This window comes from Thamnophis sirtalis, unplaced genomic scaffold (assembly GCF_051295495.1).
Source record: "Thamnophis sirtalis isolate CommonGarterSnake01/CBP01778 unplaced genomic scaffold, rThaSir2_p1.2 scaffold_9, whole genome shotgun sequence".
NCBI classification, from domain to species: domain Eukaryota; kingdom Metazoa; phylum Chordata; class Lepidosauria; order Squamata; family Natricidae; genus Thamnophis; species Thamnophis sirtalis.
This window is the reverse complement of record NW_028261389.1, coordinates 42,910,690-42,925,263: the sequence shown is the minus strand read 5'-3', so window position 1 is coordinate 42,925,263 and position 14,574 is coordinate 42,910,690. Positions and strand designations below refer to the sequence as shown.

General features: G+C 36.3%; 1 protein-coding gene across 2 annotated transcripts in view; it reads left to right on the top strand.

Annotated features, from left to right (window-relative positions):
- Nucleotides 1-14,574, top strand: part of NAV3 (neuron navigator 3) — a 354,382-nt gene that overhangs the window by 304,838 nt on the left and 34,970 nt on the right. For both annotated transcript variants that reach the window (XM_087723408.1, XM_087723409.1), the window contains 4 exons: nucleotides 160-348; nucleotides 1,912-1,964; nucleotides 8,996-9,019; nucleotides 10,459-10,536. In XM_087723408.1, the coding sequence (XP_087579534.1) occupies nucleotides 160-348; nucleotides 1,912-1,964; nucleotides 8,996-9,019; nucleotides 10,459-10,536 (344 nt within the window). The remainder of the gene's footprint in view (nucleotides 1-159; nucleotides 349-1,911; nucleotides 1,965-8,995; nucleotides 9,020-10,458; nucleotides 10,537-14,574) is intronic.

The window sequence follows — 14,574 nt, the reverse complement described above, 5'->3', positions numbered from 1 at the left end:
CAGAGACGTCTTCAGAGAGCGCTGGCTCTTCAGCTTTGAAACGGAGATGAGCACCACCCCCTAGAGTCTGGAATGACTAGCACATATGTGTGAGGGGGAACCTTTACCTTTACATAGCATTTCACTCAAACATACTGATTTTTTTGTTTGATATTGCAGTAAGTCCAACAAATTTATCCCAGTTCAAACTTCCTGGACCTAGTATGATGAGATCAAACAGCAACCCTGCACAAGATTCTTCATTTGATCTCTATGATGATTCTCAGTTGTGTGGTAGTGCTACATCCTTAGAGGACAGACCACGTGCAATTAGTCATTCCGGTTCATTCAGAGATAGCATGGAAGAAGGTAAGAGGATGTGAAGCAATGTAGAATGAACAATTGTTGTGTTACTCAGAGTTTAACCTATGCCATAATTGGTGTTTATAGATATATTAGAAGCAAATCATAGATTTTAACTGATTTTTGTTTCCTATCTGCTTGGAATTCACTCTTATTTTTATAGTTCAATAGCTTTTGGAAACATAATATTCTTAAGCTTATCAATAATTACAGTCACAACATTCTTAAATACAATAGGTCTATTCTGTCTTTCATGAATATTTTCATTTTATCACTTTCCTTTGTTAAGTTTCAGCAATTGTACTTTAACTTTTCTGATTCTTCCTCAGTTTCATAACCACACCTGTTACCAAGTTGCTAAAGACTTTTAATCAAATCAAAATCATGTAAAGTGAAATCAATCTCTATTATCATCATCAATCTGCTGCTCATCAATCTGATATTCTCATTATGAGTGCTGGTTCCTTATACACACATTGCATGATTATACAAAGCAATGTTTTTGTTTATACTAAGGTGTTCCTTCTGTTTTTCTGTATAGATCTGGCAGCATCCCAGATTTAATAGGCACTTGATTCTGGCACCTGCAGCAATCCAAGCTCTTTTTGTTCTGTGCTTTCAGTACACTGAATTGTTTAGAGAAGCAGAGATAACAAAATTTAAAAATCACATCATTTCAATGATCCGAGTGGCCTTGCTTAGTAGAAGCAAATGCAAAACATTAGCAATACTCTGGGTCAATTTGTGTTAAAAGAGCAGAACAACTTGCAATAGGGGCAATCCTATGCTCCTATTTTAGCTATCATGGGCCTCAACACTTGCTACTTGCATTGCAAAAAATGCATACCAATGGATGCTTTATTCTCTGAAATAAATAACAGGCACCGGAATTCAGTGTAAATCAAGATTCAGTAAGGTATTAAGGGTTATAGCCCTCCCTGTTCTTCAATATAATAATTCCAACCTTGGCCAAATTCTTAATCCAACAAAGTTCTCATCTTGAATTTTTGATTTTACTTTTTGATATTTACTTTTTTTAAATGCTGTTAAATGTGGTTGCGATGTCCCCTTTTATTCTAAACTTCACATGCAGTTAAAATTGTTTTCATATGCTGTGTTATCAAAGTGATACTTCTAAAACAGAATCCATCTCACTTACAGTGGAAGCTGTCTGCCTAACAATAGCAATTTTTATCTTCCATGAAATGTAGAGTCCATTCAGCAATTGCCACTTTCTGTATTTGCTGTACCAAAAATTGCTTCGCCAAAGGGTGACATTCAGAGCTGTTTTCCTATCAGAACAAAATAAATGATGATGTTGTTTACTGGCAAAACTGCAATGTATTACTAAAATCTCTGTGTACAAGTGTGGCTTTTTTTTAAGCAGAGAAAAACTATTGTGTGGAATAAAATATATATTTCTAAACAGGCAGTGTCTGTAATAGTCTTCACTTTGGAGACAATTGCTTGAATTTAAAAAGAGATATTCTGTTATTGAATTTGACAGGGAATCATTCCTGTTGCTTTATCAATGTTATTCTGATACCAATTTTGGTGTTTCTGTTTTAGTACATGGATCCTCATTATCACTAGTTTCCAGCACTTCTTCTCTTTATTCCACAGTAAGTCTTCAAACATATATTAAAAATCTTGGATGTTGTGGATGCTGTGTATGGTTTTTAAAATTGGCCTGAAAACACATTAACATCTGGATTGATAACTGCCTTGATATTATAGCACACACAAAAAAGAGGTTCTGATATACTCAGAATATATAGGAAAGACAATAATATATTAGTGATTAGAAACCCTTTATGAACTTTTTGCTGAAAAAAGAAATGAATGAACTTCTTAATTATGAGTTTGATTATTAGAAAGCATAGACTATAGAAAGGTTATTTTGTAGCCTTACACAGAGAGAGGATAAATTAAAATTCCATTCCATTCCTTTCCTCTCCTCTCCCTTCCGTCCCCTCTCCTTTCATTTTTCTTTATTTGCACCTTATTACTTATTACTTTATTGTACTATCATTAATGTTCTTCCTTGTTTCAAAATTTGTATTGCTTTAAAAAAAATTAATAAACTTTTATACGGCATATGTAATGGGAAACATATTGACATCTGACAAGCTAAGACACAATAAAAAATTTCTTACTGCTGTTTGAATGTAACACCTTCTTTGTGATTTCAGAAGCAATATGCCCTTGCTTTCTTGAACTTTTTCTGGAATCTTTTGTTGTTTTCCTTCCTTCCCTTGACAGCAAATTGTTCAAAATTGTTTGCTGCTGCTATCTGATGTGCTGTACCTTTCTGGCTTGTTTTTGTGCACTTTAAAGATTAAGTGGCACAGTAATTGGTCACTCAGTGGATTGCTTTTCTCATACTGAAAGAGCTTTCCCAATGCAGGAAAATGCAGTGTTGCTTTGACAGCCCAATTTTCAAACTTGGTATAAAGTGATTTATGGTGAGCCAGGTTGTAGATGTTTTTAATTATTAGTAATACATTTTTTCTTATGGAGGAAGTTTGTTTTGAGTTTATATGTATCAATCAATATGAACTTATGACAGCTCATCACTAAAATTTCATTGTGCACTTCATTCTTTAAAACTTGAGTATTTCAAGATTAAAAGTTTACTACATACTGGAGATTAATTGCTTGGCAATACCCAATAAGAAAGTACATTTTTAATGTAAACTGGGATCCAGTCACTGGAAAAGGATGCTTCTTTTTCATGCAAGCCTTCCTTATGTATTAAAGTTACCTGTGTGGTGCCCAATTTTTGAAAAACATGGTTACTGACTCCTTAAGGTTACAAACTTGTTAGAAACATATACAGTATAGGACCATTTGTCTATGAATTTTGAGATTAATATGGATCAAATTACTTTTTCTAAATGCAAGTTCTGTTTTTATTGTCTTTTCCCAATATATTCAGGCCATCAAACAAATTCTTGTACATGGGTTTCTCATGTAATAATGATTTTATAATAAGGCTCTTGGGGTAAGAATGTTTAATGTAGTTGAAGAATCACATTCTAAAAGTTGAATGTCATAATATTTACACAGCAATTAACATATTTTAGTTGTAGTTTTTTAAAAAAGAGTCCTATGCTTATTTCAAAATATTTATTTTTTCTTTTGTTCAATTGTGTTCAATTCTAAGAATCCCTATCTGATAATTGATGGTGCAAAATACTGTGCTTGAAATAGCTAGATATTAATAGGGTTTAATGTCGCATACTAATTCCAGTAAACTGTAGAGTCAGTTTCTAAAATTGTTGCTGTACCAATGTCAACTCCTGGCTCCCATAACTATAGTTCATCTCCATGGTATTTTTTTTTAAATAATCCGACCTTAACTTTAACTTTAACTTTACTTTATTGTCATTGTACATACATACACAGTTTACACATACAATAAAATTCACATAGCCCCCAGGGACCAGGCCCAACACACATAACAATCCCCAAACACACCTCCACCCACCAAAAAAATTCCCTGTCCCTAAACCACCCAAGCATCCACACAACAGACCAAGTAGTGCTGTCCAATAGCTCACTGATGGTGGCCCTTTAGTTCATTGTTGAGTGCAATTATAGTTCTGGGATAAAAGCTATTCCAAAGACGTGCGGTCCCAGTTTTAATTGTTCCGTACCTTCTGCCAGAAGACAACAGTCTAAAAAGATTGTAAGCAGGATGGAAAGAGTTTCTGAGAATGTTATGCAACTTCTATAAACAGTGAGATGCGAAATGTCATCCAGGGCTAGTAGCTGGAGCCCGGTGATATTCTGGGCAGTTTTAATGATTCTCTGTAGAGTTTTTTGTCCGCTGCAGAGCTGCTCCCATACCATGCAAAAATGCCATATGTCGGGACACTCTCAATAGTGCTACGATAGTAGAACAGAAGTAGATGCTGAGATAGATTTATCTTCCTTAGCATTCTCAGGAAGTACAGCCTCTTCAGTGCCTTCTTCACAAGCATATTAGCATTCATGGTCCATGAGAGGTTCTCCGAGATATAAATGCCCAGAAATGTAAAACTACCAACCCTTTCCACCTCTCGCCATTTATGTACAATGGTAAATGTACATCCTTCTTCCTCCTGAAGTCAATTATAAGTTCTTTAGTTTTTGAGTGTTGTGTAAGATTATTTTCTTTACACCACAATATACTTCCTTCCTATAAGCAGACTCATTGTTCTTATTAATGAGCCCCACCACTGTCATGTCATCCGCAAATTTAATAATTGCATTGGTGTTATTCAAAAGGGTGCAGTCATGTGTGTACAAAGAATAAAGGAAGGGGCTTAGCACACAATCTTCTAATGGCTTACTCATTTCTACTGTAACTAAAGACATCAATCTTCTGCTGGTCACCCTCTTGTTATATTCCAGCATTCTCTGGAGCATTAGATATTCAAATAATGTCTTTGAAGTAGAATAATTTGAGGCTGGTCATTTGTGTTTAGAATGAAAACTCTAGGTTAATTTGTTTGTTAACTGTCCACAGTATTCTCAAGAGTCTTCTCAAGGTTTAAAATCATCAATTTACTCTTATCCTGCTTCTTCAGTTCAACTTTCACTTTTTTAAAATGTTTCAGGCAATACCATGGTTTGCAATATTCTGATTTTTTAGGTATAGACATTTTTTAGTATCAAGACATATAAATACAATTTCAAGGGCTTCATAGATACTCTACCAAGTGCTAGTCAAGAGTGTATTTCTTGTTTGACTCCTCCTCTACTATTAGTAGTTGATCCTTAAAAGCAGATACTATCTACCATTTTAATATATTCATTAACAATTTTAGATTGATTATTGTACCATCATTAATTTAGTCTTATTTATATATAATTTACCCTGTTTCCCTGAAAATAAAACCTCCCTGGATAATAAGCCCCATCTGGCTTTTGAGCACATTTTTCAAATTTCTTCCTGAAAGTCAAGTCAAATTATATGCCTTCCTCTGAAAATAAGTCCTCCCCAAAAATATTGCAACACAGCAGCAGCCATGAGATGACCATGCTCGCCACCTCCTGCACCTCCTGCTGGGAATACTCAAAAATAATAAGATCTCCCCGAAAATAAGGCCAAACACTTATTTGGGAGTCAAAAGAAAATAAGACCCTGTCTTACTTTTGGGAAAATGCGACATTAGGTCTTAGGTATTTTTAATTTTAGGGGTTTTTTATTACTGTGTTCCTTGACTGTTATTACTAGAACTTGCAGATAGCAATAGCAATATACCACTTCATACAGCCCTCTCTAAGCAGTTTACAGACTCATCATATTGTCCCCAACAATCTGGGTCCTTAACCTCAAAGGATGGAAGGCTGAGTCAACCTTGAGCCAGTGAGAATCGAACTGCTGGCAGTTGGCAGAATTAGTCTACAATACTGCAATCTAACCACTGCGCCACTACAGTTCTGAACTTTCAGCTATTAGATTAATATTATCAGCATAGTGCAGATTATTGTTTCTTCATACAGCTTTAAAACCCAATTCATCTTCTTCCAATCCAGCTTCCCTTAATATTTCATAATATAATGATATAATATAATGAATATACAGCTTGGTCTCAGTCCTTTGCCATCCTGGAACCAGTCTATTTCAACATATTCTGTCCATATTATGGCTTCCTGATTTATATATAGATTTCTTGTGAGAGCAATGAGATATTCTGACATTCTCATTTTTCAGAGTATATGCTATAACTTGATATGTTTGACGTAATCAAAGGGTCTTCTTTAATTTACGAAGCCCATGTTGACTTGTTTTTGGCATTCTTCTACTTTCTCAGTTATCCAGTGTGTAACAGGCTGTCTAAAATCCATTTTTGAATTACTAGGTTCCTGTAATTTCTATAATTTGTGTCAAATTCTAAAATTTTAGAATTTCTAGAATTCTAGAATTTTAGCAGTGCAAGTTTTTTACATTTGGAAGAGAAATAAATTAGAGCTTTGCATACCTTAACACAAACTATTATGTATTGAAAGAAACCCTAACATAACATAAATGTATTGAAATTATCAAACCAATCATCATAGACCCTGGACTATTATAGATATGTATTAAAAATAAATAAATAAATAAAAAGAAAATACAAACTTGAAGGAGAAAACAATTTCCCAACCATAATTTACATTGAAATGATTGTCAGTTTTTTTCTCAGAAGACTAAGTTGAAATTAACATAGCAAGCGCACAAGAATTCAAGAACTTCTTAAAACTAATATGCAGAAAATATAAGAAGAACATTACAAAAGAATCCTACAAAGTACATGGTCTATTTAGTATAATCAATGTGTAAGTTTTGTATTTTATATTTTTTTCACTTTTTTCTTGCCCCTTTTGCAGAGGGGTCTAGAAGGAATTCTCTTTTAGTTGAGAATACAGTTGTCATCTCTTGTTTGATTTGGCAATAGCCAATATATTACCAGGCTATTTATCTTGAACAGTGTGAAAAGCTCTTTCATAATAATTGGATAAATTGAAAAGTTCAGAAGCTCACAATCAATACTTATATCATATAATTAATAATAGTATTAATCAACATTATTAAGAAAGTTGTCAACATACAGCCAACATAGCTACATAGTCTAATCAAAGAATAAATAAATAAATAAATAAATGTAATAATAGACATATATCATCACATCAGTTTAATCAGTCAAGAACAACCTTTCCGAGATTTCAGTAACTTGACCCTCTCCCATCTCAATTTTGAGCTACTTGGCAAGGCTTTTTCATCATCATTTGAGGAGCTAGCTGTGATAATGGAATCTGAAGTACTCTTTATTAAGGTCATGGTATTCTCTTGGTTTTAAAATCTTCAGCAGGATTTGTTATTGATCAGCAATACCCCTGCTGATCTGGGTAAAGCTCATTAAATTGGGCAGTTCCTAATGAAGAAATAGTGCTCAAATGGAAATATCATACAAAAGATTTAAATTTAAATAGTTCAAAAATATTTATTCTATGATATACAGAATACAGAGTAACATAGTTGGAAGAGATCTTGGATGTTTTCTAGTTCAACCACCTGCTTAGGAAGGAAACCATATACCATTTCAGACAAATGATTGTCCAATATCTTCTTTAAAATGTCCAGTTGGAGTATCCTCACTTCTGGAGTTAAGTCATTCCATTGATTAATTGTTCTAACAATCAGAACAATTCCCCTTAGTTCTAGAATGCTTGTCTTCTTGATTAGTTTCCATCCATTGCTTCTTGTCCTGCCTTCATGTGCTTTGGCAAATGGGTTGACTCCCTCTTCTTTGTGGCAATCTTTAAGATATTGGAACACAGTTATTATGTCACTCCTAGTCCTTCTTTTCTTTCAACTAGACATACCAAATTCCAGCAACAGTCCCCTAATCATCTTTGTTGCTCTTCTCTCTGTACTTTTTCTAGAGTCTCAACATCTTTTTTTACATTGCGGAAACCAGAAGAGGTAGAGGAAGATTTTTTCTTCCAATCTTCCAATGGTACATTTGGTAATAATCAGTCACTGTTATTCAATATATCAATATATAGTTATTCAATATATCATTATCTTTTGCGTAGTAAACTTTGGTAAAAGCTTTTTTCCCCTTTATTCTTCCTTCTGTTTTTATTCATTTACTTTAAATATTATAATTGAAAGTTCATAAAATAAAATGAGTCTTTCCATAGCATCATAACTTAAACAGCACACAGGAAGGAGCACTTTTCTGCCTGTTCCAGAATTAACTGAGCCAGTCTTAATTGTGAGCAGCAGGGATATGCATGGTCTGAATGGGAAAGAATTTGTGGGTGGGGGGAGCAACCTAATTGCAAGCAATAAAGCATTAGTCCAATTGCAATATTCAGACTAGCTGGAACACTCAACATGGCAACACTTGAAACTGCCCAATTTTGTTTCATGCTTCACACTGTTCTGTTTTCTACTAGAGATAAAATTCTCAGAATTTAAGTGTTTTGTTTTATAGAAGCATACTCAAAATGGCTTTTGAGGTTAAATGGATTTTCCACATCGCTACTGTTTGTGATTCTGTATAAATATTCACTAAAGCGCGGGACACAACTTCAGCTGCCATAACTATAGCTTTAAGAATAATACTGTAATGTTTGTAATAGATATTATATTCCTATTCTCTTAGACATTATTTTGGCCGTCTTTCTAAAAGGAAGCTATCCAACATAATATTAAAACATTTATGTTTATGGTAGCATGGAAGGCTTTAAAAGCATATTACACTGATATCTTTGAACGTTTATTCAGAATAAGTATATTACATTTATTTAGACTTGTTTCCAAGTGAGTATTTATTGAATTGCAGCCAATAATCCAAAACTTTGATAATATTCCAAGTTATTAAAAGACTCAGAAATATTTACAGTTTATATTCTTATTCTAATTCTTATCTACAATTATACCTGGGAATTAATTTTTAGCCCAAAGTCTAATGCTTTGATATTTTTCTTTTCTTTTGTTGATAATCATGTAGATTCCAGACATGTGTGTGACTTGAAGAGTGAAAATAGTAAAAGAGAATGTGGCAGAAAAAGGAACCATACACTATTAAAGTTTTGCTAGTGTAAACTTTGCATAAACAATTTAGAAAATATTTTAAAATGTTTATAAATAATGACTTTATTGTCCCTCTAGGCTGAAGAAAAGGCACATTCAGAGGTAAATATAAATATACTTACTATTTAATAATCAATAAATTAAAATAGTTGTGGTTGTGTGGCATTTTTCTTATACTAATCAACCTAGCTTTGAGATGTTCTCCTAAGACATTGTTTCAAGAGTTTCAGCACCTGAGACAAGTGTCTCTAGACAAGTCCTTTTAATTAGTGGCATTCTGATTGTACAGTGGTCTTCTCTATGATACTTCCTTATTATATGTTCATAAAGATCTCAACATTTACCATAACTTTTTCATGGGTGTCACAGCCTAATCATATCAATTTCAAATACATACTGGTGTTTTATTTTGAATAATGTTTACAATATTGTATTATATTTTTATGGTACATTTATCTGTTTATTTACTGGATAAGTACAGTAATAAATATATTGCTGCAGCATGATGTATGGTTATCAATAAGGATATTAATGACAGAAATTTAATTATCTTGTCATCTGCCCAGACCAATCACCACTCTATTGAATCTATTTTAAAATGGTAAACTACATCTTAGAGTACTTTTTAAAAAAATCAAATATTGTAGGTTTGTTAAAGAGTAACTGTAGTTTTTGAGGGAATTATTTTGGGATTTCACCAAGTATATAAATCATTAACCCTGTTTTTGACAAGTTTAAAAGTAACATTTTGTTTTGGAGTATAATTCAGCATTCACTAACTTCTGAAAAAATACTTCTGAGTTCTTAAAACATATGTTTACATATCTGTGTATTAAACAGTGAGTTGCATATCATTCATTTTATGATTATCAAAATAATGGATTTGCATAAACATGGAATGGGCAATAGATTAGATAGCTTTAAAAGAAGTTTTGCAACAATTTTGCAACTGATAAACTGTCCCAAAGTACAGTTTAATCATGATAGTTATGGATAGAATGATAGAATGATTGCATAATAGAATGCAAGATAGGATTCTTCCACCCTGATATCCAGCTTAAGTATGAATAGCAGTTATTGGGGAAGAATGTGAAAATATTGCTGCTCACGTTATTTCCAAGGTGGAAGGAGGATGGCTGTCTATTCCAGGAAGCATTCGGCTATGTACAGTACTATAGTGGTCTATATTTGGTTGTCTATGATACTGGATGAAAGAAGTCTTTCCTCCAATGTAGTCCTTGTATTCTTTAATGAAATATTTATATATCAGTCAAACACACAACCAGGAACAAAAAGCACAGTTATATTTTGTGTTCTAGATCAGGGCTGTCAAACTGGTGGTCTGTGGGCCAGATGCATCACGCAGAGGCCACATTCATCCCAGCTCCGTGAAGGGGAAAAACATATCAAAATGTCACATGATGGCAACATGATGCTTGCGAGTTTGACACCCGTGTTCTAGATTATTAAATGGTCTTTATTCAAAGAAAGTGAATAAAATATCATATTTTAGAACTCTTTATATTTGTTGTCATACCTAGCAAATTCATAAATTACGACGGGAACTGGTTGCATCTCAGGAAAAAGTGGCCACCCTAACATCACAATTGTCAGCAAATGTAAGTTATTTATTATCATAATAATTTTGATATAGTTTTATTCTGCATATATAGCCACAGTAAATCTGTGAGAAAGATTGCTGTCACTGCCACTTAGGGGAAAAAAGGTTAAAGAAATAATATTCTGAGTTTTAAATGAGCTATGTGTTACATCACAAACAAATGTCACGGGAGTTCTTCCAACATGAGTGTACTAATAAATTCTGCTTATAAATCATGAAAATGTATTTAAGTACCAGCTGCACAAAAGCAGAAGCATCAACAAAACAAAATACAAAAGGAAGGCGGCATTAAAACACTAACATCCACAAATGCATAAAAATAAGTTAAAACTTTTCTACACTTTTTTTAATGAACAGAACTCCATGTAAAAAAAATTACTTTATAGTTTCAGGTCACTGAAAACCTCTGGGAGCACAATGATTACTGATTGCTTTTATTTAAAATATTTTATAATATTTGAGTTTATGAATAAATATAATGATTAAGAATAGGAAGACATAAAGAAGCTGATCAAGTCTTAGCAATTACATAGATTTTATCCAAATTGTTTTCTTGGTTAAAATACAACTGTAGTTTACCACTGCCTTCCCCCGTGCAATATGAATTGATGCCTTTGCCATCTGAAGTGGTCCTCTTCCTTTATTGCTGATGTCCACTGTAGATGCCTGTCTCTTTAACTGGGTGACTTTTCTGGGAATATCTACTCTTGACATACACTCCCAATAATCTTCATTCATTCCTCTCAGAAAGCCCCACACCACACTGAGACAGCATAGCAGGATTTGTAGGAGGAAGAAGGGGGATACTGAAAAAGGAAGCTCCAATATGGTGTTAATTTACAGAGCTGAGATAGGAAATTGCATTTTTTTGTTAAATTTTATTCGTTAAATTTATTTTTCACCTATCTTGCCATGAGACCAGTGCAGGTGACTCTAAAGTGTATGTAGACTAGTAAAATAATTTTAAAAAGAGGATTAAAGTAAGGAAATTCATTTCCGTATAATCCATGTAGTGGGACAATTTTGGAAATCATCCTTATTTATTTAATAATGGTGCCCACTCAAACAATATAACTTTGGGCAACATACAAGAAAAGAAGACAACAAATTAAACATTTTGTACTGCATTCAAATCATTCAAACATGGATTCTACTCAACCTGATTTAAAAGCCTGGGGCAAGAGATAGCTCTTGACTTCTTTTCTAAAGGCCTGTAGAGTTTAGTCTAATTGTACAGTATATCATTACAAAAAGAATGCATTTACAGGGGAAATGTATGTGTGAATCTATCCTTCACTTTTGTTTTATCCAATGGGGAAAGGCTGAGCAAAATAGAGAAGGCAATAGATAAACTGGACACTCTGCCTGCCTTATCCCAATGGGAGAAAAATATGGACTGATTCATCACTCATGGTTGTGAAATGCATGTGCCAATAATACAGATAAGAAGATAGAAGGTTGGTAGAGGTAGAAATCTACAGTGACTATATAACAGTGCAGCATTATTATTTTTTATAGCAATGGTGTGTTTGTTCATAATAGGGAAATAGATGCTGCAAGGACCTTTTATTTATTAGAAAATAAGTTCTTTCTTACATTCAAACTGTATTTTTTTCCTGTGGATTTTCTCCAAACACTAAATATAGCTAAGAATTTATTCTAAGAAGTGTGATTCTTATGCTACAAATAGTCCTCAACTTACAATCACAATTGAGTCTAAAATTTATGTTGCTAAACGAGAAATTTGTTAAGTGAGTTTCGCCCCATTTTACAACTTTTCTTACCACATTTGTTAAGTGAATCATGGTTGTAACATAGTAAAATGGTTGTTAAGTGAATGTGGTTTCCCCATTGACTTTGCTTCTCAAAAGCTGGCAAAAGGTGATTGATTGCATGACCCCGGGACACTGCAAGTGTCATAAATGAGTCAGTTGCCAAGCATCTGGATTTTGATCATGTGGTTATGGGGATGTTGCAAGGCTCACAAGTGTGAACAATGATCATTAGTCACTTTTTGCAGTGCTGTTGTAACTTCAAATGGTCACTAAATGAATTGTTGTAAGTCAAGGATTACCTGCAGTTTTATATATTTTTAACCTGGACAAATCACTCCTAGAACTATCAAGAATGGAGAATTCCTGAGAAACAATATTTCTAGATTAGATTAGATTAGATTAGATTACTTTATTTGTATGCCGCCCTTTTCCCTGAGGGGACTCAGGGCGGCTCACAATTCAAGGGAGGGGAGAAACAAAATACAGAGCATAAAAATAATACACAGCTAAAAAACACAGCAATCATACCATTCGGAGTGGGGCTGCAAGTCTTTAGCCCCAGGCTTGTCGGGACAGCCAGGTTTTAAGGGCTATGCGGAAAGCCTGGAGGGTGGTGAGGGTACGAATCTCCACGGGGAGTTCGTTCCACAGGGTCGGAGCAGCCACAGAGAAGGCCCTCCTCCGGGTAGTCGCCAGTCGACACTGGGCGGCTGATGGAATTCGGAGGAGGCCTAGTCTGTGGGATCTTATTGGTCTAGTGGAGGTAATTGGCAGCAGGCGGTCTCTCAAGTACCCAGATCCAATACCATGAAGGGCTTTGTAGGTGACAACTAGCACCTTGAAGCGAATCCGGCGATCAACAGGCAACCAGTGCAGCTCACGGAGGATAGGTGTTACGTGGGTGAAACGAGGCGCACCCACGATTGCTCGCGCGGCTGCATTCTGGACAAGCTGAAGTCGCCGAATACTCTTCAAGGGCAGCCCCATGTAGAGCACATTGCAGTACTCCAGCCTAGAGGTCACAAGGGCATGAGTGACTGTTGTGAGAGCCTCCCGGTTCAGGTAGGGACGCAACTGGTGCACCAGGCGAACCTGGGCAAATGCCCCCCTGGTCACAGCTGACAAATGGTGTTCAAGAGTCAGCTGTGGGTCCAGGAGGACTCCCAAGTTGCGGACCCTATCTGAGGGGCATAAAATTTGACCCCCCAGCCTGAGAGATGGAACACTTGGCCAATTTGTGGGAGGGAAGCACAGCAGCCACTCGGTCTTATCTGGATTGAGAACAAGCTTGTTAACCCCCATCCAGTCCCTAACAGCCTCCAGGCCCTGGCTCATCACGTCCATCGCTTCGTTGAGTTGGCACGGGGCGGACAGATACAGTTGTGTATCGTCCGCATACTGGTGGTATTTTATCCTGTGCCGTCGAATGATCTCACCCAGCGGTTTCATGTAGATATTGAAGAGGAGGGGGGACAGGACCGAACCCTGTGGCACCCCATACGTTAGGGACCTAGGGGTCGATCTCTGCCCTCCAACTAACACCGACTGCGACCTGTCCGAGAGGTAAGAGGAGAACCACCGTAAGACAGTGCCTCCCACCCCCACCTCCCGCAGTCGTCGCAGAAGGATACCATGGTCAATGGTATCGAAAGCCGCAGAGAGGTCAAGGAGTACTAGGATGGAGGCATGACCTCCATCCCTGGCTCTCCAGAGATCATCGATCAACACGACCAAAGCGGTTTCCGTGCTGTAGCAGGCCTGAAACCACACTGGAAGGGATCTAGATAACTGGTTTCCTCCAAGGACCGCTGGAGCTGAAAGGCCACCACCTTCTCAACAACCTTCCCCACAAAGGGGAGGTTGGAGACTGGACGATAGTTGTTTAGGACGGCTGGATCCAAAGATGGTTTCTTCAGGAGGGGTCTCACCACCGCCGCCTTTAATGCGGGGGGAAAGACCCCCTCCAGAAGGGAGGCGGCAACAACCACCTGGATCCAGCCCCGTGTCACCTCCCTGCTGTTGACAACCAGCCAGGAGGGGCACGGGTCCAGTACACATGTGGAGGCACTTACCGCTCTCATGGCCTTGTCCACGTCCTCCGGGGTAACAGCTTGAAAATCAATCCAGTGATGACCTGCCAGATTATCCCCTGGTGCCTCAGCTGGTACTGCGGAATTGGAGTCCAGGTCCGTCCGAAACCGAGCAACTTTATCCGCGAGGAATTGGACGTAGTCCTCAGCTCTGCCCTGCAAAGGATCGCT